At 40.3% G+C, this 27597-nt stretch overlaps 2 protein-coding genes across 8 annotated transcripts in view; one reads left to right on the forward strand and one right to left on the reverse strand.

Moving 5' to 3' along the window:
- The window catches only part of LOC125686405 (uncharacterized), a 354680-nt gene that overhangs the window by 180405 nt on the left and 146678 nt on the right, over positions 1-27597 (forward strand). The gene's annotated exons all lie outside the window — the stretch shown is intronic.
- The window catches only part of LOC125686395 (nipped-B-like protein), a 254045-nt gene that overhangs the window by 117778 nt on the left and 108670 nt on the right, over positions 1-27597 (reverse strand). For all 5 annotated transcript variants that reach the window (XM_048930315.1, XM_048930314.1, XM_048930317.1 and 2 more), the window contains 2 exons: positions 24386-24546; positions 18798-18891 (listed from right to left, as the gene is read on the reverse strand). In XM_048930315.1, coding sequence (XP_048786272.1) covers positions 18798-18891; positions 24386-24546 — 255 coding nt within the window. The remainder of the gene's footprint in view (positions 1-18797; positions 18892-24385; positions 24547-27597) is intronic.

Below are 27597 nucleotides of genomic sequence, written 5' to 3' on the forward strand. Positions count from 1 at the left end.
GACTGGGAGTCTGTCTTCAGGGCAGCCTTAAGAATACCATTATAATGAGGCCTGCCCCTGTTGGATTATATGGCAGGTAAAATCACCATTTGATGTTATTTTCTTCTGCCCAGCGCTGTATCGTTGCACCAGTAAAATGAGTCCCTTGATCGCTTTCGATGACTTGAGGTGTCCCGTAGGCAGACATCAGTTTAGTGAGTGCCTTGATGGTATATGCCTGGTTTGCTTTTGGTACTGGATAGGCCTGCAGCAGCCCACTTGCAGTGTCGACACAGGTCAGGGCATATCTTGCCCCTTCGGAGCGAGGAAGGGGCCCGATGTAATCGACCTGCCATCGCTGGAGGGGATTATGTCTCCTAGCAAGATGGGCTGTTGTTTCAGGCAACCATCTCGGTCTCATCTTGGAGCAAGCGTCGCAAGCCTGGCATGCCTGGACGATATCAGATAGTTGTATGGGCAGTCCCCATGCTTTAGCAGCTGACCACATTGTCTTTTGTCCAGCATGCCGTAGCTTCTGATGTAACCAGCGGGCAATGTTCTCAGATAGCAAATTCTCAATCAATTCAACTTTGGCCAGTGTGTGGGCTTCATCGTTTCCTGGTGACTGTAGGGGCTGATGACCAGAAACATGGAAGACACATACAGTCATGTGTTTGATCACATTCCATATATCTAACCACGTGTCCTTGCCCCAGATCGGTCGGGCGTGGATAGTCCATTCCTGGGTGGCCCACTGTGCAATCCAAAGAGTGAGCCCCCGGTACGCAGCCCAACTATCTGTGCAGATGTTCAGGATACCATCACCGGGTTCCTTGGTTATAACCATCCACACGGCTCGCAGTTCTGCCCATTGGCTGCTCTGACCATCCCCCTCATCGAACCAGATTGTCTCGGTGGAAGGATGGTATGCTATTGCTCTCCACTTGCTCGGGTTGCGCTTGCTGGACCCATCTGTGTACCAGGCATTTTCAGGGATAGGATAATTTCCCTCCTGAACAGGACTCTTCTCTGGTGGAGCGACCAGTATTTCTTTTGGTGCATCACTGTGATACATAACTGGGCCTAGGATCTTCTGGAGTTCTTCTTTCAAGGGTGATGAAGACAGACTGCTCCTTTGGCTGAGGTAGGCAACCCATAGTGCCACTGTTTGTGCTTGGGCCACCCCTGTCTTAGGAAGGTGGGTCAGATCTTTCACCCACCCTGAATCAGCAGAGAGGTCTTGACTATATCTTCAGCCGTTTCAGTTATCAGCTCTACTGCCTGTAATGCGAAATAGGCAGCCAATAACTGTTTGTCAATCATACTGTATCTTTCTTCTGCTCCGTTGCAAACCTGAGACCAGAAACCAATGGGGGTCCGAACAGAGCTCTGGCGTTACCACAGGCCCCAACCGAAGCCATCTTGAGTAACATGAACATCCAACTCGGCTGGGAGGGTAGGATCGAATATACCCAATGCCTGGGCTTGTTTAACTGCCAGTTTCGTTTCTTGGAAAGCATCCTGTTCCGTTTTTCCCCAGTCCCATAGCTGCCCCTTTTTTGTGAGTCTGTATAGTGGCCTTAGCAGCTGCGCTAGGTGAGGTATAAAGGAACGCCAGTAAACCAATGTACCTAGAAACTCTTGCAGCTGCTTTGATGTTGCCATGTGCCATCCGACTTCCGCACTGGCCATATAGGGGAGTCATAAGACCTGCACACAGCCCATATAACACCCACTTTTTCTAATTCCTGCACCATTCTCGATATTTCATCTTGCCCACCGAGGAGTCTATACTGTCTCACATTAGTAATCCAGCGCAGTTTCAGCAGGCAAACAGGCCCATGTTTCACATGGCCTCTTAATGTTGCCGGCCCAACCCAGATACTGATACATCTCTGTAAAAGTCTGAACTCTCCCACAGTTGTTTGGAGAGCCAGACCCCATAGAATGTCTATGCCCAGGATGTATTCCTGGACTGGGGCAATAGACACCTTGAACTCCCAGGATGGGAGACGCCCAACTCCCAATTTTAACCATGTTTGCGCGACAGGAATAGTCTGTCCCCCAAAACCACCAATCATCACTCTGTCCCCATCAAATTTCCCTGGATCTCCATAGATAATTGATGTTTCTGCACCCGTGTCTACTAATGCCATAACTCTCTGAATTTATTTATATAATTTATAATAATTTATTTATTATATTGATTACCTGCATACAACCTCTGTCTGAGAGCAGGATGGACAGTCACGCTGGCAAACTTGGCTATTTCTGGGACATTCACCAAGACACTTTCTGCCCCAGAATCCCACAGTCTTAATAACCAAGCCGGCACACTTTCTCTAGGCTTCTGCTGAAATTGCTGCACTAAGTCCATCAATTCTGTTGCCGTGTACGGCCGGGCCGTTACATGTAAATGAGTCTGGGCAGGGGCCACTGATCAGGCAGCAACCCTGCCAGTCTGTCCTGCACTTTTGTTTTCTGGGTTACGACAGGACGGACTTCCAGTGGATCAGTCAGAATTGGACACTCAAGGTCTGATTTGGATTTCTTGTTCTCCTGATCAACGAAGTCCGTTGATTCAGGAGTCTGGTCATCATGTATTGAAATGTTACGAATTTGGCCTACGGGAAGATGTAGAATTGGCTTCTTTCCTGTTAAAACGCCAAGTTCATGCTCCAGTTTTTCAATGCAGTCTTTCAGAAGCTGATTTTCAGTTTCTAAAGTATTATTTCTTATTTCCGCATGATTTAAGGCACTTAATAGTGGCCATGCCACCATGGAGGCAACCAGTCGTCTTTCTTTAGTGATGAGCGCATCCTTGCCAAGTCCTTGAAAATAGTCCGCCATGCGATATGGGGAGATATTGCCCATAACGCGTAAGGGACCCCATTTTTCAATGATAGCAGCTAACTCGTAATAGGGCGATCCCTGAAATCCTGGGATCTGCCCTGGAATCATTTTCTCTAGGGGAGTATTGTTCTCCCCCTTGACCCATTTATAGAAATTCCAAAGAAAAGACACGATGTTAATTTTAGTATATTTGGCCTGCCTGGCTCGCCAAGTGTATAATCAACGGATATCAAGATGTTACAATCACAAAATAAACAAGAGAGTTAGGCGAAGCGGACTATGATAACAAGAGAGAATAAATGGAAGGCTTACCCTTATGCCGGGCTCACCACAAAACACCAGAAGGAGGGATCTCCAGATAAGATCCTTCCCCACTGGTAGCCAGCTCTTCAATAGGTCTAGGATGGATGGAGCCTGGCTCCCCCCTTTCCAGCAGCACAGGTGAATTGCCTTCACCTGTGCTCCTCTGGCTGACTCATGGCTCGCCTCAGGTGATTAATCAGAGGTTCAGGCCGTGACTCAGCAGTTCCCATACACATCCCTACAGGCCCTAACAACGTTCCTATATTCTTTACAATTGGACAGGCCCTTTCTCCACATTTTCTGGACCTTCTTCCCTTTGATTTTAACCCTTACGCTCCTTGCTCATCCATGCAGGTCTCCCGACACCTTTCACGATTTAATACTCTGTGAGATGAACCAATCTTGAGCTTGGAAGAAGTCCTGGTTGCATCCTACAAAGCTCTCTCACTTGCCTTCCACCAGATTCCTATTCTTCTAACACGTGTGAGCATGAACACACTTCTCCTAATTACTGTCACTTTAGACAATAATTTAACAAGATTGTCTCAGCATAATGTATAGAAGAAACGGTTTGCTACTGATTTACTTTAAGATACAAGTACCACTCACTGGAAATACAGGCTGCATTTTTCTTTCTACAAATATTAGAGGCAGATAATTTTATTTATTTATTTTAAGATCTCACATCTTACTCTTGAATTAGTACTGAAATGAATAGTTATTAAGTTGCAATAATGGAGCACTTATTGTTCTACAGTTACACTTCAAAAAGAGGTCAGATTTGATTCTCCCTTACCATAAACATTTTAGTAAATATAATAAGATCATTCTAATTTGGTATTCATTTGGATTTCTCATGCTGAAAAAATAACACTGCAGCAATAGATAATGTGGTACTTTTTCCATCTTTGGGTAGACTGGGTCAGAAGGATTTCAGTGTATTCCATTGCATATACTTAGTTTCCAATAAATGAAGAAACAAAGTGCAGTTTTCTCTTCCAGGCAGCACTATGAACAGCTATCCTCCTTTTGAAGGAAATTTCTGAAAGGCACTGATGGTAAGGCCTTTAAGCTGCATCTTAAGAGTAGGTGTTCTGGCAATAACTTCACATATTTATGAAATGTCTAATGATGGTTAAGCCTCTGGCAACATATGGGCTTAGAAATTACTATGCCTAGGCACTGAAGTGGAAAGAAATCGTAAAAGATGAAGTATTCTGAAGCAGTTTAATTCTACCACAGACATTAACAGTTTTGGAAGTGTATCACACATTGAATATGTACCACACACTGTTGAATACTTAGGCTTCAGATAAAACATCACTCACAGAGAGAGTTTTGCCTATTATTGTTGAAGTCAGTCTGGAATATTTCCTACAGGAGAAGACTTAAACCATTATGTATCTGAGAACAAAGCTCTCACAAGACTTGTTGATAAAAAGAATAATTTCTTATATGGAAAGAACACAAACATTAATGTTCTGTTAGCTGAAGCTGTCAAGATTCCAAGGTTGAAAAGGTTTGTTGTACAAAATGCTGTCAATTTAGTAAACCATATGATGATCTCTAGAAACGATCTCTGTGAATAACCTCAATTTTAGAATATTCTTATAGAATAGAGAAATACACAGGCAGCTTTCCAGTGTAGATCTAGAGCTGTGCAGTAATTCAGGAGAGAGAGGAAAAAAAAAAAAAAAAAAAAATCTATCTGTGGTTGGTCTTCCACAGTATCAATAAAATAACTTCCTCCAGATGTTTTTGTGTGGCAAGAACATACAAAATTTGTGAGATAAAAAGAGATTCTCCACTGATTTAGAAAGGTTACTGTATCATTACTGAACAGTAAATGCTGACGGTCATCCAGATAATGCCAAATATAACAGACAGATATCATTCTCTACAGAAAACAAATACACCTGTGAACAATACCTCCATAGCCTTCCAGTAAAAGGCATCCTGATCACACAATAGCCCCAGAATTGTTATCTATATTAGTTTCCCTAGTAATTTATGGCACTGAGTATGGAAGAAGTTTCATGAAATGCTTTAGAAATTTATAAGTACTTTTTTTCTTGTGACTTTTGACCAGTTTCCTATCATATCCTTCATAATGCAAGCAACTGTAAAATGTACTGTATTAATAGTGACTTAGTCACCTTAAGAATTTAAAGCTTCAAAAACACTTCTTGTTTACCATGAAACAGCTTCACTTGCTCACTGCGTATCAGTATCTTGAGTAGCAAACAAATAAGCTTCTGTCCAGGAGATAATAAGATTTAGGTGTCACTGATATGTTGTTTTTTTGTTTTGTCTGCACGCTTTCTGATTATGCCACAGCACTCACATCTTATTTAACCATTCATTAGACTTTCCCTGACCATCTTTAAGCCTCTTTAGAAAAAAAGACCACTTGCCTTTCAAAGCTGATGCACTGAAGTCCCACCAAGTCACATTCTTTGTCGCAAGTCATATAGTTAAAAACAAACTATTAAGGTTACCAGGGACTTAGGACTTGCTTATTTAAAACAATTACTAGCTTTTCACTTGCATAACAACTCCAAAAGGGTCACTCCTAATAGTATCAACATATTCACTTAAATCCCTTGCAAGTAAAGGCTTCCAGAAGTTGAAAGAAAGCCTTCCACCAATCCTACATGTTTTTTTTCCCCAAAGTACAAGGGTTGCTCCAAAAGTAATACCTCCTGTTTTATTCTGCTGGCCCATGATGTATTTTGGCGGGATGGCAGTCAAGGTCGAACCTTCCCACCAATATCCCACTCCATTTTGTCACTGTGCAAGAGATGGCAGCAGAGGGGCAGTCTGACAGAATACTGCCTGACATTAAAGTGCATAGAAAAGCAAAGGTGTATTATTGAATTCTTCCACGCAGGAAAAAAACAAAACAAAACAAAAAAACATCAAAACACACCCCAGTAACACTGACATTAATCAACACTTGCTGAATGTTTATGGAGATCAAACAGTGAATGTGAGCAGTGAGATGTGAGTGGTATGCCTGCTGGTGCAGATTTTTTTTTTTTTTATGAGCACAGCATGCTGGATCTTGTTCACAGGTGGTGGAAATGTACAGATAATAGCGATTACGTTGAAAAAGTAGCATTTTGTAGCTCAAAATTTGCTCTACCAAGTGGTGCTATTGCACTCTTTGTATATGTTGCAGTTTCTATAGAAAAAAGTAGGAAGCATTACTTTAAGAGCAACCTACATTTTATTCCCCATGCACGAAGGCCAGAAAAAGCTTCTAGTGAACAAATGAAGACTGATGAACAACACTCGACTCATGCACACTGGAGAGAAATACCACAAATGAGTGCTTTGTCTTTTTAAATTCATAACAAAGTGACCCTCAGAACTCCATCCACATTAAGTGGATATTAAACTACTACAGGTAATACCTGGACACAGCATTCCAGACTTTTTACTGAAAAAGTCTTCAAGAAGAGAAGCATAAATGAATGCATATGTTCTACACGTAAATTGTTAGATCTTACATTTAAGAAATTATACTGTAATTAAGTTCTGAAAGGCAGAAGCTGAAAGAAAGACCAGCACTAGTGCAACATAGACACTCTGATGTTCATCTGTTGGAAGAGTTGAGAATTTGGTGATAACAACCTGAGGAACATTTACACAGTTACACTGTGTAAATGGAAACACATTTTATTTAATATGATCCTATTAATCACTTTCACATAAATCAGAAATTTTCATGAAAATGCAATCAGAAAAATTCACTCAAACTCTCACTAAATCAGTCTCACAGTTTGTAATAATCATCTTCAGAATTTGTGCCTTCAGCACACTCAAAAATGGAAAACAGTCCATTCAAAAAGATAGCAGAGGTCTAGAGCATTACACATATTCTGTATGGTTTTAGTACATACTAGAAGCACTTCTCTGTAAAGACAGAATAATGAAGAGGTACTCTTAACAAACTCACTTTGGAATATTAAGTATCATCAAATCAAAATATTTCAGTCTATAAAGGAGTAGGTCTTCTGGATTAAAAATAATAATAATAATAATGGAGTACCATACCTGGATTTAAGCAAAGCTTTCTATACAGCTTTTCATATCAATTTCACTAACAAACTGAGGAAGAATGGTCTAGGCAAAAAGATTGCAGAATACTCTTTTGGAAGAGTGCTTTGAAAGGAAAAAAAAATGGGAAAACAGAGTACGGCTAAACAAGTGCAGCTTTCCAGAATGCAGTCTTAAGAATAACATTATTAAAATATTTGTCAATAACTACTTAAAATAAAATTAGAGAGTACTTTCATTAATCTAATGAGGATATCAAACTTTTGGTACTAGCCCTCTCAAACACTCAACAATGGTTTTTAAGAACAGAATCAAAATCTTTAATTATCTTTACTAATTGGAATAACCTTCTGAAATAAAAAAAATTCAGTAATAAGTACAAACTTCTTATTCATCTGAGAAATAGTGATTGTAATAACATGGCAGGAAGATAGACAAACCCTACAAAAACAGAGAACAGCAGTATGTTTGTAGCAGCTTGCAACGTGAATCTAAAGTTACCACTGAAGAGGAGCTATACTTATACCAGGAGTATCACACAAAAAGTCTACTGTAATTTTCTGACTACTCAATTCTTTTAAGTCTTCAAATTAAGTTGTCTGTATGAGTTTGCACTACAACATCAAGATATGCAGACAAATTAGAATTCAGATAAAAACAAAGACAATGAGAAGCTTAGAAATGCTGACTTACGTAAAGATGACAGCATGAAACAGCACTGTTCAGTCTGTAGACTAGATTGGTGGAAGACATGATAATGGTCTTTCATATCCCTGCCTATAGCAAGGGGGTTGGATGATCCTTAAGGTCCCTTCCAACCCAAACCATTCTATGATTCTAATGTTTTGCATGAATCATTTTTTGTTGGAGTTAGGCATAACACTTCTCAACTTCTTTCCAGAAGTTAAGGAAAAAAAAAATTCATGTCTTTTTTTTTTTTGGTATAGCATTTGTTTACATATAGAATCATGCAAAACATTAGAATCATAGAATGGTTTGGGATATCTCCCACTAGACCAGGTTGCTTAAAGCCCTATCCAGCCTGGCCTCAAATGCTTCCAGAGAGGGGGCATTCACAACCTCAGCAGGCAACCTGTTCCAGTGTCTCACCACCCTCACAGTAAAGAATTTCTTCCTAATACCTAATCTAAATCTACCCTATCGCAGTTTAAAACCATTTCCCCTTACACTGTCGCTACATGCCCTTCTAAAAAGTTCCTCCCCAGCTTTCCTGTAGTTCCCCTTCAGATACTGGAAGGCTGCTATACGGTCTCCTCAGAGCCTTCTCTTCTCCAGGATGAAGAGACCCAACTCTTCAGCCTGTCCTCTTAGGGGAGGTGCTCCAGCCCTCTGATCACATCTTTGTGACCCTCTTCTGGACCCTCTCCAACAGCTCCATGTCCTTCATGCATTGTTGGCTCCAGAACCTGACACAGTACTCCAGGTGGGGTCTCACAAGAGTGGAGTAGAGCAGCAGAATCACCTCTCTCAACCTGCTGGTCACACTTCTTCTGATGCAATTAGGAGAAAAGCTTTATAGCAATAGGAATTTGAACAGGTTGCACAGCAAGAGAAAAAATTATTACAGAAATTTTAACAACAACAAAAAAAATGGAAGTTATTGGGAATAATACTGATATAGTATTTCATCCAACTTGAGATTAAGATGGGAATCCCCCAAGTCATATCCTTCTCTATTTCCTGATATCTCCAGAATCTTCTGGAATTCTTCCTAACTTTTGTACTAGATATGAAGTACTCGCTTATTTTGATTAACAGATTAAATTTATTTCTAAATGAAATTATGCTGTTTCAAAATAAATGTCAATATCAAGGGACAGCAGATGAGACCAATAAAGAACATGTATTTGAGAGGTTTTTGGAACAGACTGTACGTATTCACTTTCCACATACTCTTTCAACAGATTTCAGGGAAGAAACTCTCCACTTTCTCTAAAGCTTCAAATGCCATATAAAGAAATAAATCAGCTTTGGCTGTTCCAGCTTAGAATTGCTGTATTCAGAAGCATCTTTGTGTAAAAAGTTAAAACTTGAAGAAGCAATAACAAACATTTGTTTTGATCCTGTCAATAAACACATCTGAATAAATTTCTTCTACCTTTCTGTTGAAAGACAGAGAGGATATCACAGAATCACAGAAACACAGAATTGTAGGGGTTGGAAGGGACCTCCAGAGATCATCGAGTCCAACCTCCCTGCCAAAGCAGGTTCCCTACTGTAGGTCGCACTGGTAGGCATCCAGGCAGGTCTTGAACATCTCCAGAGAAGGAGACTCCACCACCTCCCTGGGCAGCCTGTTCCAGTGCTCCGTCACCCTCACTGTAAAGAAGTTCTTGCGCATGTTTGTGCAGAACTTCCTATGCTGCAGTGTGAGAATCCTTCCTTTTTTTTTTTGGCTCAAAGCTTGCTTCCTGAGGTATTTCTTGTGATAAGACTCTGATCGATTTGTTGAGGAGGCAACTAATGGGTGCTAACCGTGTGACAATAGATATCGCTTTGGGAACATTTGAAAGCCCCTTCCTCCAGAGCTCCTTGCTCTATAGAAGAGCGGATGAGAGTGCTCAGGAGTGTTTACTGGCGGAAGATCTGGCCTGTGACAAAACAGCTCCAGCTAGGTGTGGGAAAATTGGGGAACGATACCATCGTGTTCTGTGAGAAACAGGATGCAGATGGGTACCCCTGCTCCCTCTTATCTGCTGGCAAGGCCCGGAAGATGGTAACAAAGGAGTTTCTGCTGAGATCCCAGAGCCAGAAGCTGCCACTCAAAGGAGAGCTGACTCAACCACTTTGGATTTGAGCTGTCACTCCAAAGACAGATGACTCGACCACTCTGAAAGCATTGAAAAGGGGCCATCATTGCCATGGTCGTCCTTCATCGTCAATAGAACAACAATGCCCGACAACCCACCACTACTGAGGATCAAAGACTGAACTATGAACCACGCTGGATCCATGGTGGTGACTATGTCCCTCTTGCTGCCTATCAAGACTCCTTGCTTCTTCTCGTCTATCTTTTCTATCGCCCTCCTTCCCTTCCCCATTACCCTAATTCATAATAGTGTCCGTCCTCCCCTTCCCCATTTCCCTGATTAAGATTCGTAATAAACTGGTCGGACCAACATTTGAACCGTTGCTTCTTAATCTCACACCGGGTATATAGATAATAAAAGAACCTCCTCTCCCTCCTATAAATTGGAGCGAGACATTTATTTAATGGCGTAGTCGGCAGGATACCCGCTGTGAGAGTGTTGTCCTTCCAGATATAGTCTGAAACTTTCCTTTTGTGTACCTCCTGGAGTTGCATGGAGCGATATTTTTTGAAAACTTAGACGTGAGTCCTTCTCCGGGAAGACCGCTCCGCATTCTGAAACTTTGCTGTTTATGTGTATACCTCTCGGGGACGTATGAATTAATTTTGATTACGTGTGTGCCTCCTCGAAGACCTCTCTGAATTTTGCGATTTTAGTATCTTGTAACTTAAGTGTGAGATTTGCATCTTTTTGTGTGCTCCCCTCAGAGAAAGGGAAGAGTGCTTTGAGCATTTGCATTTGAAAAGTGTCTGTTTCCCTGGGGAGATAAGGAGTCACTTGAGCTTTTGAATACGTGCACCTCCACCTCCCTTAGTGTTGGTCTTTCATTGTATTGAAAAAATGAGCGACAGCATTGCCACCATGAAAAGTGAAGATGTATTATTTGACCTTTTAGAAAAGCATGGTGCTCGTCCCTCTTTGTCAGGGGTGGACTGGGCATGCCAAAATTGGCATAATTTGCAGAGTGTTTCGGACCGCATTAGTGTCTTACAGAATGAAGCTCGTACACAAGCTGGAAAAGGAAAGTCGTTTATTTGTGCCGTACTCGGGGCTGCTTTAAAAGCTGCCGTGGAGTTCCGAAATGAAAAGCATTCGGCAGAACTCCAAACCATACAAGCACTGCAGGAATCGGTTAAAGTAACACAAGAATTGGTAAAAACTCTGCAGAATCAAATAGTGAACCTTGAGGAACAATTAGAAAGAGAGAAACGTAATTCGGCTTTGCTGCAAATGGCTTTTAAGGAACTGCTAACGTGTAAGCATGCCAGCGATACTGTCACCCATAGTTTGCCTCGAGAAAAAACTTTTCCTCAGGTGGAACTACCAGGAATGAAGGAAAGGCTAGATGAATTAGAAACTCCAATAGCCCCATTGCGTCCTTTGATAAAAACTGAATACACATTCGATAACAGTGAGGATCTAGATCCTCAAATGAATGTTAAAGAAATTCCCTTCTCAGCCACTGAACTAGCAAAATTGAAAAAGGATTTTAGCCACTCTCCAAAGGAATCAGAGACAGAATATGTATGGAGGGTGAGTCTCACTGGTGGCAACCAGATTCGGTTAACAGAAAAGGAAGCAGAAGGTTATTGGGGACCAGGAGTATTTTTAACTACTGGTAACAATCGTGCTCCCTGGTCATTAACACAAAGGGCTGCCTATTGGGCAGGTGGTCTCAACCCTTTAGAACGGGGAGACCCTCTTGCCATTACTGGAACAACTGATCAGTTAGTAGAGAGTGTTCAAAAGGCTGCTTGTCTCCAAATGATGTACAATAGAAAGCTGCAGCCACACCATGAATCACCCATGATGATGCCTGTTGATCCTGAGAGAATGACTGCTTTCATTAGAGGGCTTCCAGAGTCGTTAAAACCTATAGGGATACAACTGCAAGGAAAAATAGAGGCTATGTCTCAGGGAGAGAGAACCCGGCCAGTGTTAAAAGGAACTGTAACCACCAACCATCTGCAGTCAGGAAACAAAGCATGGACGTGGGGAGAGGTTGCCCAAGAGTTAATTAACTATGGAAGGAAATATGGGCCAGTGGTTTCTTCCTCCACTAAATTTGAGCCAAGAGAAGTAAGACTTACAGCAGTCAGCCTTGCCCCCAGGCCTCCTAGCCCAAAGCTCAGTGGGACTGGAAGGGTCTCACTGTCAGTAAATACAGGTAGGCGAAATATTGATCATAAACGTAATTGTCTCTGGACACTGGGCTGGCAAAAGGGTGTTCCACGAGATTTGATGAATGGATTACCCACTGTCAGGTTAGAGAAATTAGTTAACTGGTGGCCAGAACAAAAGCTCCAGAATCTCGAGGAAAGCAAAACCCCAGGTCCTAGGGTCTCTCCCAGGGAACCTGAACGGCTATCCAAGCCATTAGAAAACTGATGTCTTCGCCCCTCCCAAGTGAGCGGGGTGGGGGCGGTGAAGGGTGGATGCATGAGAAAGCTCACAACAAAGGGAAGCAAGATCCTCGATTTAACACCTTCTGTCCAAAGGCCCCATCACTCTTGCCAGTTATCCCTGTGAGTCACGATCCAGTGGCTGATAAGCCAGGGAAACACTCTTACCTCCCTGGCCAAACTGTGTCGATTGACTCAGCTAGCCTGAGGCCAGTTTCCCTAACCTTAACAGGATCCCTTAACAAATATCTTTGGAAGGCTAAAGACACCCCGAAAAAGGAATATGAAATCAACACTTGCTGGATTGTTCCCTCATTTTTTAACCATATTAACAAAGCCCAAAAAGGGCAAGTCGGTGTCTTGTTTTATTTTACAGAAGATCCCCGTGGGACCTTGACAGAACACAAAAAGGCTAATAGCTGATTTTAACTATTTGTATTTTGTGACAGAAATACTGAAGATTTGATCATGCTAGAACACTGAATGTACCTCTTGATTACATTTTTTGGTTGCAATAGTGTTATGTTTTGTGTTGTTGTGGGTATGGGTGGTGATTGGTATCAGTCCTTGGATCTGTTAAACTTCGCAACTGGGTTCAGGGTTTTTTACAGGTCATCCTGGCTTACTGGTACTCCCTGCACAGTGATGCCATTTCTTTTGACCCCTTCTTTCACCCCTTTTTACCAAACTGATTATGATTTGCATGTAACTCCTCCACAGCGTTTCCAAATTCCTAACAAACTGGGAAAGGAATCAAGGGACCCATTAATATCTGTTAGATGTGGTCACAAAAGAAATCTATCATAAAGCCTTTTGCACTGATGCTTTTCAGTGTCACACCAGTCCAGGAGTTCCATCCAAAACATGGTTGTTGGAAAGTGCCTAAGTTTTAATAAGAGATGTGTGTGTTTCTGGGATCACCCCTCTTTGATGGTTTGTTCTGTGGAGGTATCCTGCACACGCTATCCTGTGAAAAGTTCTGTGGACTGTAACAATACCTGAACTTGCCAAACTAATATTTATATCTCTCAGCATTTGAATTGCTTTGGAAATGCTCAAGTGGAAAGTTCTCGAGACACTAAATAATCTTAGAAAACATTACATGGCAAGTCCACATATTGTCAAATTAGACTAGATATAATTTTAGTAAATTAACTGAAATGTAATATTGTATGGCTATTCATAAACACCACAACCTCTACTGAAGAATTCCCATCTGGATCCTGGCTTACACTGGGAGTTCCTGGGTGGGGAAAGCAGCTGACACAAATACCTAAGTCTGTTTTACCTATTTATTTATTATTATTGGTTATTGCTAAATATATGGTTGTCTCTTTTCACTTTCTACTTTTTATTCATCATGTAACATTTGTGTCACCACTCCTGAGGTATCACCGAGTGGTGTCTGTGGAAAACTGAATGATTCTAATTGTTGTCTAAAAATTGATGATAATGGTGAAGTTGTTAAACAAATTGCCCAGGGTATACGGAAGATAGCCCATGTTCCTGTCCAAACCTGGAAGGGCCTAGACATACATTTCTTTTCCTGGCTTCCAGGTGGCCCATGGGTCAAAACGTATCCTGTTTTATCTACTGTGTGTTGTTGCAACTCTTATGTTTGTACCGTGTATGATTCCATGTTTTATTCAACTGATACGTGTTGTATCCTCCATGTACTTTGTAACCACTTCAACCAATGATGGACAAGTCCAACAGATCAGGGCAACATTTGTAACCAAGCCCAAGAAATCTTTTATAGTAATTGTGTAACGATTATCTTCCCCTTCTCCCCCTCCTCTTTCCCTCTTGCTTATTTGCTGTCTTTTCATTTTCCCCCTTTTCTTTTCCTCACCACCATGGAGGGTTACTCATGCTTCATTTCAAGCAATCTTTGAGCCACGGGGTGGTGTGAGAATCCTTCCTTTTTTTTTTTTTGGCTCAAAGCTTGCTTCCTGAGGTATTTCTTGTGATAAGACTCTGATCGATTTGTTGAGGAGGCAACTAATGGGTGCTAACTGTGTGACAATAGATATCGCTTTGGGAACATTTGAAAGCCCCTTCCTCCAGAGCTCCTTGCTCTATAGAAGAGCGGATGAGAGTGCTCAGGAGTGTTTACTGGCGGAAGATCTGGCCTGTGACAAAACAGCTCCAGCTAGGTGTGGGAAAATTGGGGAACGATACCATCGTGTTCTGTGAGAAACAGGATGCAGATGGGTACCCCTGCTCCCTCTTATCTGCTGGCAAGGCCCGGAAGATGGTAACAAAGGAGTTTCTGCTGAGATCCCAGAGCCAGAAGCTGCCACTCAAAGGAGAGCTGACTCAACCACTTTGGATTTGAGCTGTCACTCCAAAGACAGATGACTCGACCACTCTGAAAGCATTGAAAAGGGGCCATCATTGCCATGGTCCGTCCTTCGTCGTCAATAGAACAACAATGCCCGACAACCCACCACTACTGAGGATCAAAGACTGAACTATGAACCACGCTGGATCCATGGTGGTGACTATGTCCCTCTTGCTGCCTATCAAGACTCCTTGCTTCTTCTCGTCTATCTTTTCTATCGCCCTCCTTCCCTTCCCCATTACCCTAATTCATAATAGTGTCCGTCCTCCCCTTCCCCATTTCCCTGATTAAGATTCGTAATAAACTGGTCGGACCAACATTTGAACCGTTGCTTCTTAATCTCACACCGGGTATATAGATAATACAAGAACCTCCTCTCCCTCCTATAAATTGGAGCGAGACATGCAGTTTCCAGCCGTTTCCCCTTGTCCTGTCTCCACTCACCACTGAAAACAGTCTGGCCTCGCCATTCTGCCCCCCACACCTTAGATATTTATAGACCTGGATCAGGTCCCCTCTCAGTCTTCTTTTCTCAAGGCTGAGAAAAGATATCTTTTATCTTTTCTTTACAAATACCACTGGGACCACTGAAGTCTGCAAGAGAGATTTGAAAACATTCTTAGTTCTCCTTGCAACCCACTACACACAGAAACCACAAGTATAGAGGAATCTCTCTGGAGAAGCCTTATAAATCACCTAAGAAAATAAAAGTAATCTTTCCAAATTATTCAGAAAATAATCAAGTAGTTACACTAATTGGGAAGATATCAGCCTCTACAGAAAATCTGGGTATGGCTGAAATTTTCACTGTTTTATAAAATGTTGAAAGAGTATGTTGAAATATTTCCCGTAAGAGAAAGTTTATCCATTTCCAGAGGGAATACAACTTATTTCTGGGAAGAAAGAAAAAAGTGCAAAATAGAAGAGTTTAGTAAGGGTTGCTGCTGCTCTTAGAGATGCTTCCCCAGGAGTTCAGGAAGATGTATGGAAACAGGACTGTAAATATACAAACTCTTCTCCTTGAAAAGTAGACTAAAGGAATTCATGGGAGATTTTTCTTTATACAAATCTAAAGAAGTTGTCTTTTTTTTTTTCTTCATGAAATTCCAGAGTGGTAGGAAAGTAGAACAAACAGATAAAGGATTTTAATCAAGATGGATTACTCATCAATGGATTCCATAGGATATTTTATGAAACTAGCAGAAAGAAATTAATCCTTGATAATTATTCACAGATGAATTCACAGGAATAAATTTTCCATTTAAAAAATCTAAAAATTACATTAAAAAGAAAGGATAAAGTCCATCCAAGCACCTTCTGCATAAAACTTAAGCTGCTCTGATAATTTTACTGGAGCAAAATAGGTGAATTTCTGTAACAGAACCTTTACTCCATTCAATATGTGAATAACTAACCAAAATGCAAATAAAACCAATGTCACCTCTCAAATGTTTCCCTGAGCTGCAAACAATACTGCTTCCTTATTCAGATTTTGTCAGACAGCTATCAGTCTTCAAATTATTCAAGACTATGCAAACATAACGTCCAACTCTATAAAAGCCCTTGGTATTTCCATGTCAAAAAGTACAGAAAATGCAGTCTGTAACCAAACTTTCCGTAACTGTCTCATTTCTATACAAGAAAATTTAGATATTGTAATATCCTTCCCTGAGAAACTCTCTTAACTGATGATATCAAGTGCCATTCTTTTTGTCCTCTCAAACAAACAAATATTTTGCTCATGTTCTTTACCAAAGTTTGCAACTTGTCAACCAAGCTTTCAGGGCTAATGATAGTAGCAACAAAAAAACTCCATGTAGGTACTTGTTTGCTCATCAACACAACCAACCACTTTCACTTGAAATCATAGGACAAAAACTAGCTGTCAGGGACCACATACATATTCTAAGCTTTGTTGTCATTATCTACACCTCTTTACATTCATAGAATCATAGAATCACCAAGGTTGGAAAAGACCTTCAAGATCATCCAGTCCAACCGTTCACCTATTCCCAGTAGCTCCCACTAAACCATGTCCCTCAACACAACATCCAGCCTTTCCTTGAACACCCCCAGGCTCGGCGACTCCACCACCTCCCTGGGCATCCATTCCAGTGCCTGACCACCCTTTCTGAAAAGTAATACTTCCTCATGTCCAGCCTGAATCTCCCCTGCCGTAGCTTGAAGCCATTCATAACATGCTTGATTAGAGGAAGTAAATGCTTGCCAAGATTATTGCAGGATCAAAAACTGGTTCTCTCAGTTAGGGTTCATTAATCTTGAAAAAGGCAAATTGGTAGCACCATTAGTAAAAGTATTTCAGTTGTGTGCTTCATCAATGAAAAAGTAAATTTAACATACAGGAAATCAAACAAAAGATTCCTCTTGCACTTTCTCAGTCTCTCTAATGCCAAAACATTACAATCCAAATTGCACAATCAGATTGTTTTCAGAAATAAATAAATATATCCCTTCAAAATGAATTCTGAGAAAACCAACTGAAGCAGCTGCAATTTCACCAAAAAATAATTCAAATATTCTTTGGACCGAGTAGTAATCATATATATGAGTAGAAGTAGCTTAGATTCACAGTGTTGTAAACGCTCTACAAACACGTATTTTGTGTAATGAGATAAAGAAAAACACTGAGCAAAATAGACAGTGACATTTAGTCTTTGCCATTTATACAAGTCTTGCAACAAGACCTTTAGCACAAGACATCCTAAAATCTGATATAGTATTCACGCAAGTGAGAAGTACTTATCACATTTTTACAATCACTGTCTAACCCAATACGTGGTTATCTTCTATAGACATAGAGATCATTTAGCAGTCACAGGATAACTTAGTTAAGAAGGTGTTTAGTCCATCCACCTGCTCAAAGCAACGTGAGCAAGGTCAAACCATTATGCTGGGCTTTATTCATCCTGGTCTTGAAAACCTCCAGGAATGAAAAATACACAGATTCTCTGGGCAACCTTTTCCAAGGTTTTCCTTATATCCAGTCAGAAACTCCCATTTCATTTTTACATCCATCATTTCTCATCCTTCCTCCACACCAATGTGAAAAGCATGACTCTGCCTTCCTGATGATCTCATAGGTACAGGAAGGCTGCTCTAAGCTCTCCCCGCTCTTAAGACTTGACTTACCCAGACCAAACAAGCCTAACACCCTCACCTTCTCTGTAATCTCCCCCATCTCCTGTTCTCCCTCTCAATCTAACCTGACCATCCAGATAGGCTCGATTTTGTTCCAGGGCTAAAAGAGAAGAAAGCACTGTTTCATTTTTTTCTAGTATCATATGAATACATATAGATTGAAAACCATGTATTAGGAAAAATATGCATCTCAGCCAATGCTTCTTAAAGATAATATAAATAGCAGGTTTTTTTCTAGATTTTAACATAGAATTAATTTGAGCAGACTTTTTCTGTTCCATTTCAACTAATGCGTTGCCCTATTCCACCTCCACAGCTAAGGTTTTCAGGCTTCATTTATGCTATATGTATTCTGTTTATTAGACTACTTTTAATTTCACATTCTTCAAATTTGATGATTGCAGTCAAAGACAAGCATTGTACATTAAAACATTTTGAGCTGGTTAAGAGTTCAATATTCATAATGCTGTCTTGAAATCATTTGTTATGCATAGCAATCAAAATCATTCTATTAATAACTTAATTCTTATATCAGAAACGATTTTAAATCTTTCAGTCCTCCGTTATTTTGAGCTATGTTTTGAAGTACCATTAGTCAACTTTTGGACTTCCAGAAATCTGTTCTGAATCAGGGATCAAAATAATTTTATTAATCAAATCTAATGACATACTCTAATATTATTTGAAAACATGTCAGGACTAACTAATCATAGAATGGCTTGGGTTGCAAGGAACCTTCAAGATCATCTAGTTCCAACTCCCTTGCCTAAATACCTCTTTAAACACTGTTCTTTTAAATTGGGGAAAAAAAATTATATAGATAGATATAAATATAAATAAAAATATAAAAAACCGCTAGACTACCTTTAGGAGTTCCATCACTTCCAGCTGGAGAGCAGACTGACTGCGGTGATCTCAAGGAAAAAGGTGCAGCATTCCTTATTGAAGGATCGCCATCCTAAAGTGACAATGATAAAAATTAACATCATGAAAATAAACATTTTATAAAATGAAGACTGAAATTAACCCATATACTGATAAAATGGATTGGATGAAAAATAACACAAAAAACAGAAAAATTATTTAGTTCAAAATCTTTATAATTTAGACTGCTATATAGGCAATATTCCAGAGCACAACAGCACTAAGAATCTATCAGCAGAATATGCACACAAAAATAAATTCACATACATATTATTTAGTTGAAGTAATCACTTCTGACTGACATTAAGATTCAATTTAGAAGCTTTTTGTTGCAAGTACTCATAGTGAAAGGCTAATAAGCATTAGTATGAACTCAATATAACAACTGAAACTGAGCCTAAAATCTAAAAAGAAACAAAAATTTTTTTCCACTTCCTTACTTTTAAGCAAACTACCACTTCATATTTATTCCCTCCAACACATACAAAGCAGAACTGAACAAAATCTGTAGCACCTTCATTGCAACAGCTGAAATAGTTTTGCGTATATCACAACTTCAGTAATTTTAGCTTGTTATTCGCCTGTAAAAGTTCTACCATCTTTTCAGTTTTGCACAGAACAACTTGCTTTAATAGAATTCCTTCTGACAGGATTCATAATTTTCAAGTACAATGGAAAGATGTTCATGCTTTATCTTCAAAAGGATAAAAGTGAATTTTTTCCCCCACACCAGTTTAAAAGTAAATATGAAAGCCACTACTCAGACTCCAATTTAATACTTTTCTTTGTTTGTTTTGTTGTTTTTTAAATCCCTGCGATGGAGTCCTCTGCTGACCAAAAGTATGCACATTCAGCCAAGGACCTTACTAGATTTAAGCTTTTATAAAACAGTATTTCTCATTGTTAGTTTCTTAAACAACATCTGTGGGGATTTTGGGGAAAGAACAAATTAACAACCTGTATTAACTGTATATATATATAACTGTATAACTGCTGAGTCACGGCCTGAACCTCTGATTGATCACCTGAGGTGAGCCATGAGTCAGCCAGAGGAGCACAGGTGAAGGCAATTCAGCTGTGCTGCTGGAAGGGGGGGAGCCTGGCTGCACCCCTCCTAGACCTATTTAAGAGCTGGCTACCAGAGGGGAAGGATCTCTTCTGGTGCTTTCTGTAGATAAGCCTTCCATTTATTTTCCTTATTATCCTAGTCTATTTTGTCTTGTAATTATAATATTTTAATAGCTGTTGATTATATGCAACCTTTATATCTATGAAGAGAAAATTAACAGAAATTATAAACAAATTAATAAAAGTCTATTATTTTAAAAGAATGAAATCCTTTAAGTGAAATCTCTGAAGTGGTTCTAAGGTTCATTTTTTTTCCTAATAAAATTCTGACTCCTGGTTAATTCAGTAGCTAATATTCTAATGCGACTTGTATTGAGGTAGCTGCATGTGCACACGTAGTTCTTTCATATAACTTCTTTTTCTTCTTCCTTTTTGAAAGATTGATCACATCCCATGTACATACATGCCATTCCTACTGTAGCTGATAATTTTTCAGACACGTTCATTTACTTTTTCCTGGTTCAGACATTAATCAAATAGTGAAATGTAAGCAGAAACTTATATTTGAGGAAAGCTCTGAAGGAACTTAATTCACAAGATCTTTAGTTCACGTACATATGCAGTAAGCTTCAAGGGTGCATTTACTGATTTTGCATATGTAATAGATTGCAAGTACAAAATATCCTGTAACTTATTCCCAACTTTTAATGCAATAAATTTCTAGAACTAGAAAGACCAAAGATAATGAGTGTTTAAGTTTTAGCTTTAATAATCCTCATTCATAGCTGTATCTGACTTTCTATTCATGGACACATGTTGGTTTTGACAGATGACTGCATTATCTTTCAAGTGTTTTTCAATAATTCCCAGAATAGTTTCCACAATTTTAGCAGGCACCAAAGTGAGGCTGACAGGCCTGTAATTATCAGGGTTTTTGTTCTTGCCCTTTCTGAAAAATTAGAATAACATTTGCTAGCTTCCTGACAACTGGGACCTCTCCAGGTTCCTAAGATTGCTGAAAAATAATTGAGAGATCTTGCAATAACATCGTCCAAGTCTTTCAAGTACCTTGAGATGAATATTATCAGGCCCCATAGACTTATGGGCATTCAGTTGCAGCAGCAAAACCCCCACAATTTCAACATCAGCTGGGAGCTTGCCGCTCCCACAGTTGCAGTCACCCAACCCAGAACTCAGCAAGCACAAATGTTTTTTTTAGTCCTTCTTTTGCTGTTAATGTACTTAAAAAAAATTTTCTCGTTTCAGGGTTTTGTTTGTTTGTTTTAAATTCATCACAGTACTGGCTAGCTTCAGCTCCAACTGAGCTTTGGTTGTTTTCTCTCTACAACAGCAAACAGCATCTCTGTAGTTCTCTTCTGTACCCTGACCTTGCTTCCAAAGTCCATGTTTTCTTTTTTCCACCTAAGTTCCTGAATGAGATACCTGTTGAGCCAAGTCAGGTATCAATAAGCTAAGTCTGTTTCTTTATGCCAGACCTTGATTATCTCCAGGGATGGGGCACCCACCCCATCTCTCTCTGGACAACCTGTTCCAGTTCTTCACTACCCTTACTGTAAAAAAACTTCTTCCTTATATACAGTCTAAATCTCTCCTCTTTTAGTCTAAAGCAATTTCCTTTGTCCTATCACAACAGACACTGCTAAAGAGTCAGTTCCCTTTCTTCCTACAGCCCCCCCTTTAGGTAATGAAAGGCTGCTCTCAGGTCTCCCCAGAGCCTCCTCTTCTCCAAGCTGCACAGTCCCAGTGCTTTCAGCCTGTCCTCGTAGGGAGGTATTCCATACCTTGGATCATATTTTTGTGGTCCACCTCATGATGCCCCATAACATCATTCCCTACAACTCAAAGGACAGAGAATACTACCCATGCTCCTGAATACTTCTCCAATCTCCCAAAACCTTAAGTCTTTTTTATTACCTTTGACTTCTCATGACTCTGTCACTAGCCATGTGAAAAAAGCAAGAGCATATGATAATCTAAGGACGTACTACACTAGGAAGTTTCCTGAATATATCCTTAACCCAAGACCCAGTGATTCAGCAAACTTACCTAAAAAAGGTGGGTCTGGTTGGCAATATCAAACTCTGACCCCCTACAGCAATAACCCATGTTCTCTTTATGGAGATGGTAATGATGTAAAGGGATAAGCTGACCTGACCTTGTTGACTCCTCTTGTATATATGTACCATCATTCACCTCATCATGTCCCTGCCCTTCCAATTTCAGAGCCTTATATCTGTTGTGTAAAGGCAAGGAAAGGTAGACAAGGAAGAGCTTTTCCCACTGACCTGAGTAAGGACTTATTTCCACTCACCTCTATCCCTCAAGTCAATGCCTTCTGCCTAGTAGAGAGAGTGTACAGAATCCCCCTTGTCATCTGTTATGCCTAATTAACATTTTTGTTCCACTGAGGGCAGAGTACAGTTTCACCAGTTTCCTCAGGCTCACAAATGTTCCTCATCCTGTCCACTTGCTCCCGAAGGCCAGCCACCAAGCTCAGCAGTTCTTCTGCCTGGGCACATCTCCTACAGGTATTCTTGCTACTGCCTTCAGACACCAGTAGAAACCTCTGACACATCCTGCACTGGAGACCCAAGTGGCTGTGTGTTCCCTTGGAAGTTGTGTTTGGGTAGCCACATTGGTTCCAGCAGGTGCTAATACCACAGAGGACACAGCTTTCTGTTGAGTAGTCACCATTGTTAGAGCACCCTGGGGAGAGATCCTGACCACTGGACAAAGGATGTTGGGGGTGAAGAAACTAACTCAGACACCAGATATCTCATAAGCCTCACACTGCTCTCAGCAGGCAGCAGCTGCTGCTGGTGTGTGCTTCACATGGCTTGAACTGGCACAGCAGGAAGAACTGGCACTGTCCAACTCTCACCTGGCTCCTATCATGAGACCTGTAAGCCTGCGCCAGCTAGTCCCTCCCCCTACACAGCCGGAGGGCTCAGAAACTCCCTCAGAATCACCACCACACCAAAATATCACCCAAACCTAGCATTCTTCCCAGCAGGTGACAGCTGCTGAGAGGGTTACTGCTTTTTAACTTTAGTGTTTCTCCAGTTAAACTGAACGATGAAAGTATGTTTCATATGTTCAGTTTTGAATAAGTTTAATTTCTAAGTTCCCACAAACTAGGATGCAGCTGTATTGCTTGAATAATGAAATTACTGCTGAACATTTTTAAATAGTGTGAAATTTAAACATTGTGAAATAAATTATTCTAATAAGTTCTCAAAAAAAGACCATCTTAACAAAACCAAGATTCTCTAGATAACATACCTTTAGCATAGCTTATGTAATGTCAAGAACAACTTATTTTCAAGAACTTGCACTACTGAAACAAACATTGAGAAAAACTATCTGATGTGTGTATGATGATAGATTCCTTTACTACAGAACTCTTTTAAGATACTACTTCCTAGCTAATAGTTTTCTTCAGCATAATTCTACTATTCAAAAATAAAAGAAAACACTAATGACCCTCTTGAAGTTTGACAGTATTAACCCTTGTAAGGGATTCAGAGAGCCTGATCGCAAATAGCACACTGGTTGAATGCAATACTTCTTTTGCTTCTACAAGCATATTTAGAACAAAAAGAGTTACCCAGTTTGTGTAAACTAAAGAAAACAATTTAAAGAGAAAAAGAAAAGGCCTATTTGCCACAAACATTTTCATGAAGTTTTATAAATATTGCTATACCTACTATCACAGGCATCCTTCTAATCACACTGTTCAAAGTCCTAGTCAAAAAAGCATTAATTGAAACTTAAGTGCTCTCCTCTTAAGACTTGCTGTTAAGAGATTGTGTCAAGCTTCTCAAGAACACCCATCAAGCTTCATCCACAGGATCAGATTCTCATTAAAATGAAAATTAATCAATAGTTTGACAACTGCAACTAGAATAAACAACTGTGGAAGAAGGTTGTATTATGTGTTGTGGGGTTTTTTTGTTTGTTTGTTTGTTAAGATATTAGCATTCAAGATCTCAGAAAGAATTCCTGCCAGAAGAACTCTTGCCTTTGGCAAGATTATAATACTACTCAACACATTATTCACATATGTCAAGACTAATTGAGAATTAATTGCAGAGATCTTCAGAAAGACAAACTACATACCTATTTAAAATCCAGAACTGTTTACATCAATGTGTTTATGCAATAAGTGTACTGACACTCTACCATTTCTTTTGAATGAACTCACACATTACTTTTCATAATTTCAACAGAATGAATGTTATAAACTGTTCCAAAGGAGAGATCTTCTGGTAAAAAGAAAATCTCACATATTAAAATTGCACAGTTGAATATACATGTCTGAAACTTAAATATATTTTCACTGGTTTTATCTATCAGTGACAACATGGTAAAATATCTGACTTTGAAGGCAGCTAAAGACATATTTGCTTTATCATAATAAATTGATTTTGGTAACATACTTCACTACTTAGTCTGTGCACCATCTGTAGGTAGTCTTCATTTGAGCCATGCCTAGAATTATCAGCATGATGATTAGCTGAACTTCCAGACAACTGACTGGAAACTTTACTTTCATGGAGATTCCTTATCCCAGCTGTGATAATGGGACTGGACACTGAAGCTGAAATACAAAAAAAAAAAAAATTATGCTTACATATACACACAGACATACACTAATTCTTAAAGGTTTCACAGAAAGCACCATAATTTTGGATATTAGTGAGTTAGAAACAAGAGGACTGGAATCTGAACAAGAATTCTTTTTTTTTTTCCTTGATTGAATCCTTTTGCCAAAAACACCTTGAACAAAAGTCAGATATTTAAGATTCGAGCTTTCAAGAGGATTCAAAAAAAAAAAAAAAAATCTAGATTTCATGTACAGATTAGTCAAGACCTCTTCAAATCGATCCTAACTAGCATCACTTTCATTTCCATACAGGTTACAGAAAATTATTTTCTTTTTATAATTTGTATTCACTTCCTTTAGTATACAAACATTACAGTGTATTCATGAGACATGCCACATTGCATACAGAACAGTTATATACATATTCCAAGGAGACCACTTGTTGTGGTTTAACTCAGCAGGAAGCCACACAGTTGTTCACTCAGCAGGATGGAGAAAAGAGTTGGAGGGAAAAAAACAAAGTAGAACTTGTGGGTGGAGATAAAACTATTCACTAAGATGGAGAACAGGAAAAGGATAACAGTTATGACTATTTATAGAAATGTCTATAACAAGTAATGCACAAACAATTGCTCACCACCTCCTGACCAAAGCCCATCCACCCTTGAGCAGCAGAATAGAAAAAGATGCACTCCCACCCCCTTCATAACTCCTTCCCCACGATGTCATACAATATAGAATATCCCTTTTGCCAGTTTAAGTCTGCTATCCTAATTCTGTTCCCTCCCAGCTCCTTGAGCCCTTTGCTGAGAATGGCCTTGACTTAGTAAACAATGATAAACATTACTGTGTTATCAACATTATTTTCCTCCTAGAAGCAAAACAGCATCATACCAGACACTCAGAACAACTCCGTCCCAGCTGAAACTAAGACACCGCTAAATTTTAAAACAGATTATTCAGATGAAACCAATAAGAAATCTACTTACCAACAAGAAAAAAACCTATCTATTTTTAGTGGAGCTCACATTGTTCAAAGCTGTATTTAGAAAAGAGAAGAACAGAAACTCATTCATTCACTCAGGTCATCTATGCCAATTACTGCGTGCTTTGAGTATAATTCTAAACAACAAAACATCAGCCTAGTCTATATGACAAAGGCTGGCTAAGGCTAAATAAGTCGTCAGGAAAAATTTAGTTATATATGCAAAAAATGAGGTTTTTGCAAGTACAGATAAATCACAGAATCATGGAACGGTTTGGGTTGGAAGGGACCTTTAAGATTATCTAGTTCCAATCTTCCTCCTACAGGCAGGGACACCTCCCTCTAGACCACGTTGCTCAAAGCCCTATCCAGCCTGGCCTCAAATGCTTCCAGAGAGGGGGCATTCACAACCTCAGCAGGCAACCTGTTCCAGTGTCTCATCACCCTCACAGTAAAGAATTTCTTCCTAATACCTAATCTAAATCTACCCTATCGCAGTTTAAAACCATCTCCCCTCATCCTGTCACTACATGTCCTTCTAAAAAAGACCCCCTCCAGCTTTCCTGTAGGCCCCCTTCAGGTACCAGAAAGGCTGCTATATGACCTCCTCAGAGCCTTCTCTTCTCCAGGATGAAGAGCCCCAGCTCTCTTCAGCCTGTCCTCTTAGGGGAGGTGCTCCAGCCCTCTGATCGTCTTTGTGGCCCTCCACTGGACCCACTCCAACAGCTCCATGTCCTTCATGCATTGATGGCTCTAGAACCAGACACAGTACTCTGGGGGGGTCTCACACGAGTGGAGTAGAGGGGCAGAATCACCTCCCTCACCCTGCTGGTCACACTTTTCTTGATGTGACCCAGGATAGGGTTGGCCTGGGCTGCAGGTGCACGCTGCCAGCTCACACTGAGTCTTTCATCAACCAACACCCCCAAATCCTTTTCCTTAGGGCTGCTCTCAAACCATTCTCTGCCCAGCCTGTATCTGTGCTTCAGATTGCTCCAACCCAAATGCAGGACCTTGCACTTGGCTTTGTTGATCTTCACGAGGTTGGCATGGGCCCATCTCTCAAGCCTGTCCAGGTTCCTCTGGATGGCATCCCTTCCCTCCCCTCTAGCATGTAAACTGCACCACGCTGCTTGGTGCCATCTGCAAACTTGCTGAGCGTGCACTTGATCCCACTGTCCATGTCACCTACAAAGATGATAAATAACACCACTTCCAACACCAATCCCTGAGGAATGCTACTCATCACTGGTCTCCACTTGGACATTGAGCTGCCAACCACAACTCTTTCAGTGCAACCATTCTGCCAATTCCTTATCCAGCGAGAGGTCCATCCATCAAATCCATTTTTCTCCAGTTTGGCAACCAGAATGTCATGCGGGACAGTGTCAAACATTTTGCACAACTCCAGATAGTTCTTTCTGTCAGTTGTTCTTTATCTACTGATGCTGTAACTCCATCATAAAAGGCTACTAAGTTTGTCAGGCATGACTTGCTGTATGGGAACAGCTGAATCACGGCCTGAACCTCTGATTGAACACCTGAGGCGAGCACCGAGTCAGCCCTGGGAACACAGGTGAAGGCAATTCACCTGTGCTTCCTGGAAGGGGTGGAGCCTGGCTCTGCCTCTCCTAGATCCATTTAAGAGCTGGCTACCAGTGGGGGAGGATTTTCTTCTGGAGGTTCCTCCTTTTTGAGTTTTCCAGTGAGCTCAGGACAAGGGTAATTTTTTTTTTTTTTTTTTTTTTGTGTAATAACCTGTTTAGCCAAGCTTTTTTGCATATTTCTTAATTATAACATCTGTGTATTGATTATACACTTACCCTTGGTGAAGCCATGCTGGTTACTGCCAGTCACCTCATTTTTATTTTCAATGTGCTTTAGTAGGGCCTTCAGGAGAATCTGCTCCATTATCTTGCCAGACACAGATGTGTGACTGACTGGCCTGTAGCTCCCTGGATTTTCCCCCCCCCCCTTGTTGGAAACAGGAGTTATGTTTCCCTTTGTCCAATCAGGGGCAGCTTTACTAGATTACCATGACCTTTCAAATATGGTGAATA

The sequence above is a fragment of the Lagopus muta genome, chromosome W (assembly GCF_023343835.1).
Source record: "Lagopus muta isolate bLagMut1 chromosome W, bLagMut1 primary, whole genome shotgun sequence".
NCBI classification, from domain to species: Eukaryota; Metazoa; Chordata; class Aves; order Galliformes; family Phasianidae; genus Lagopus; species Lagopus muta.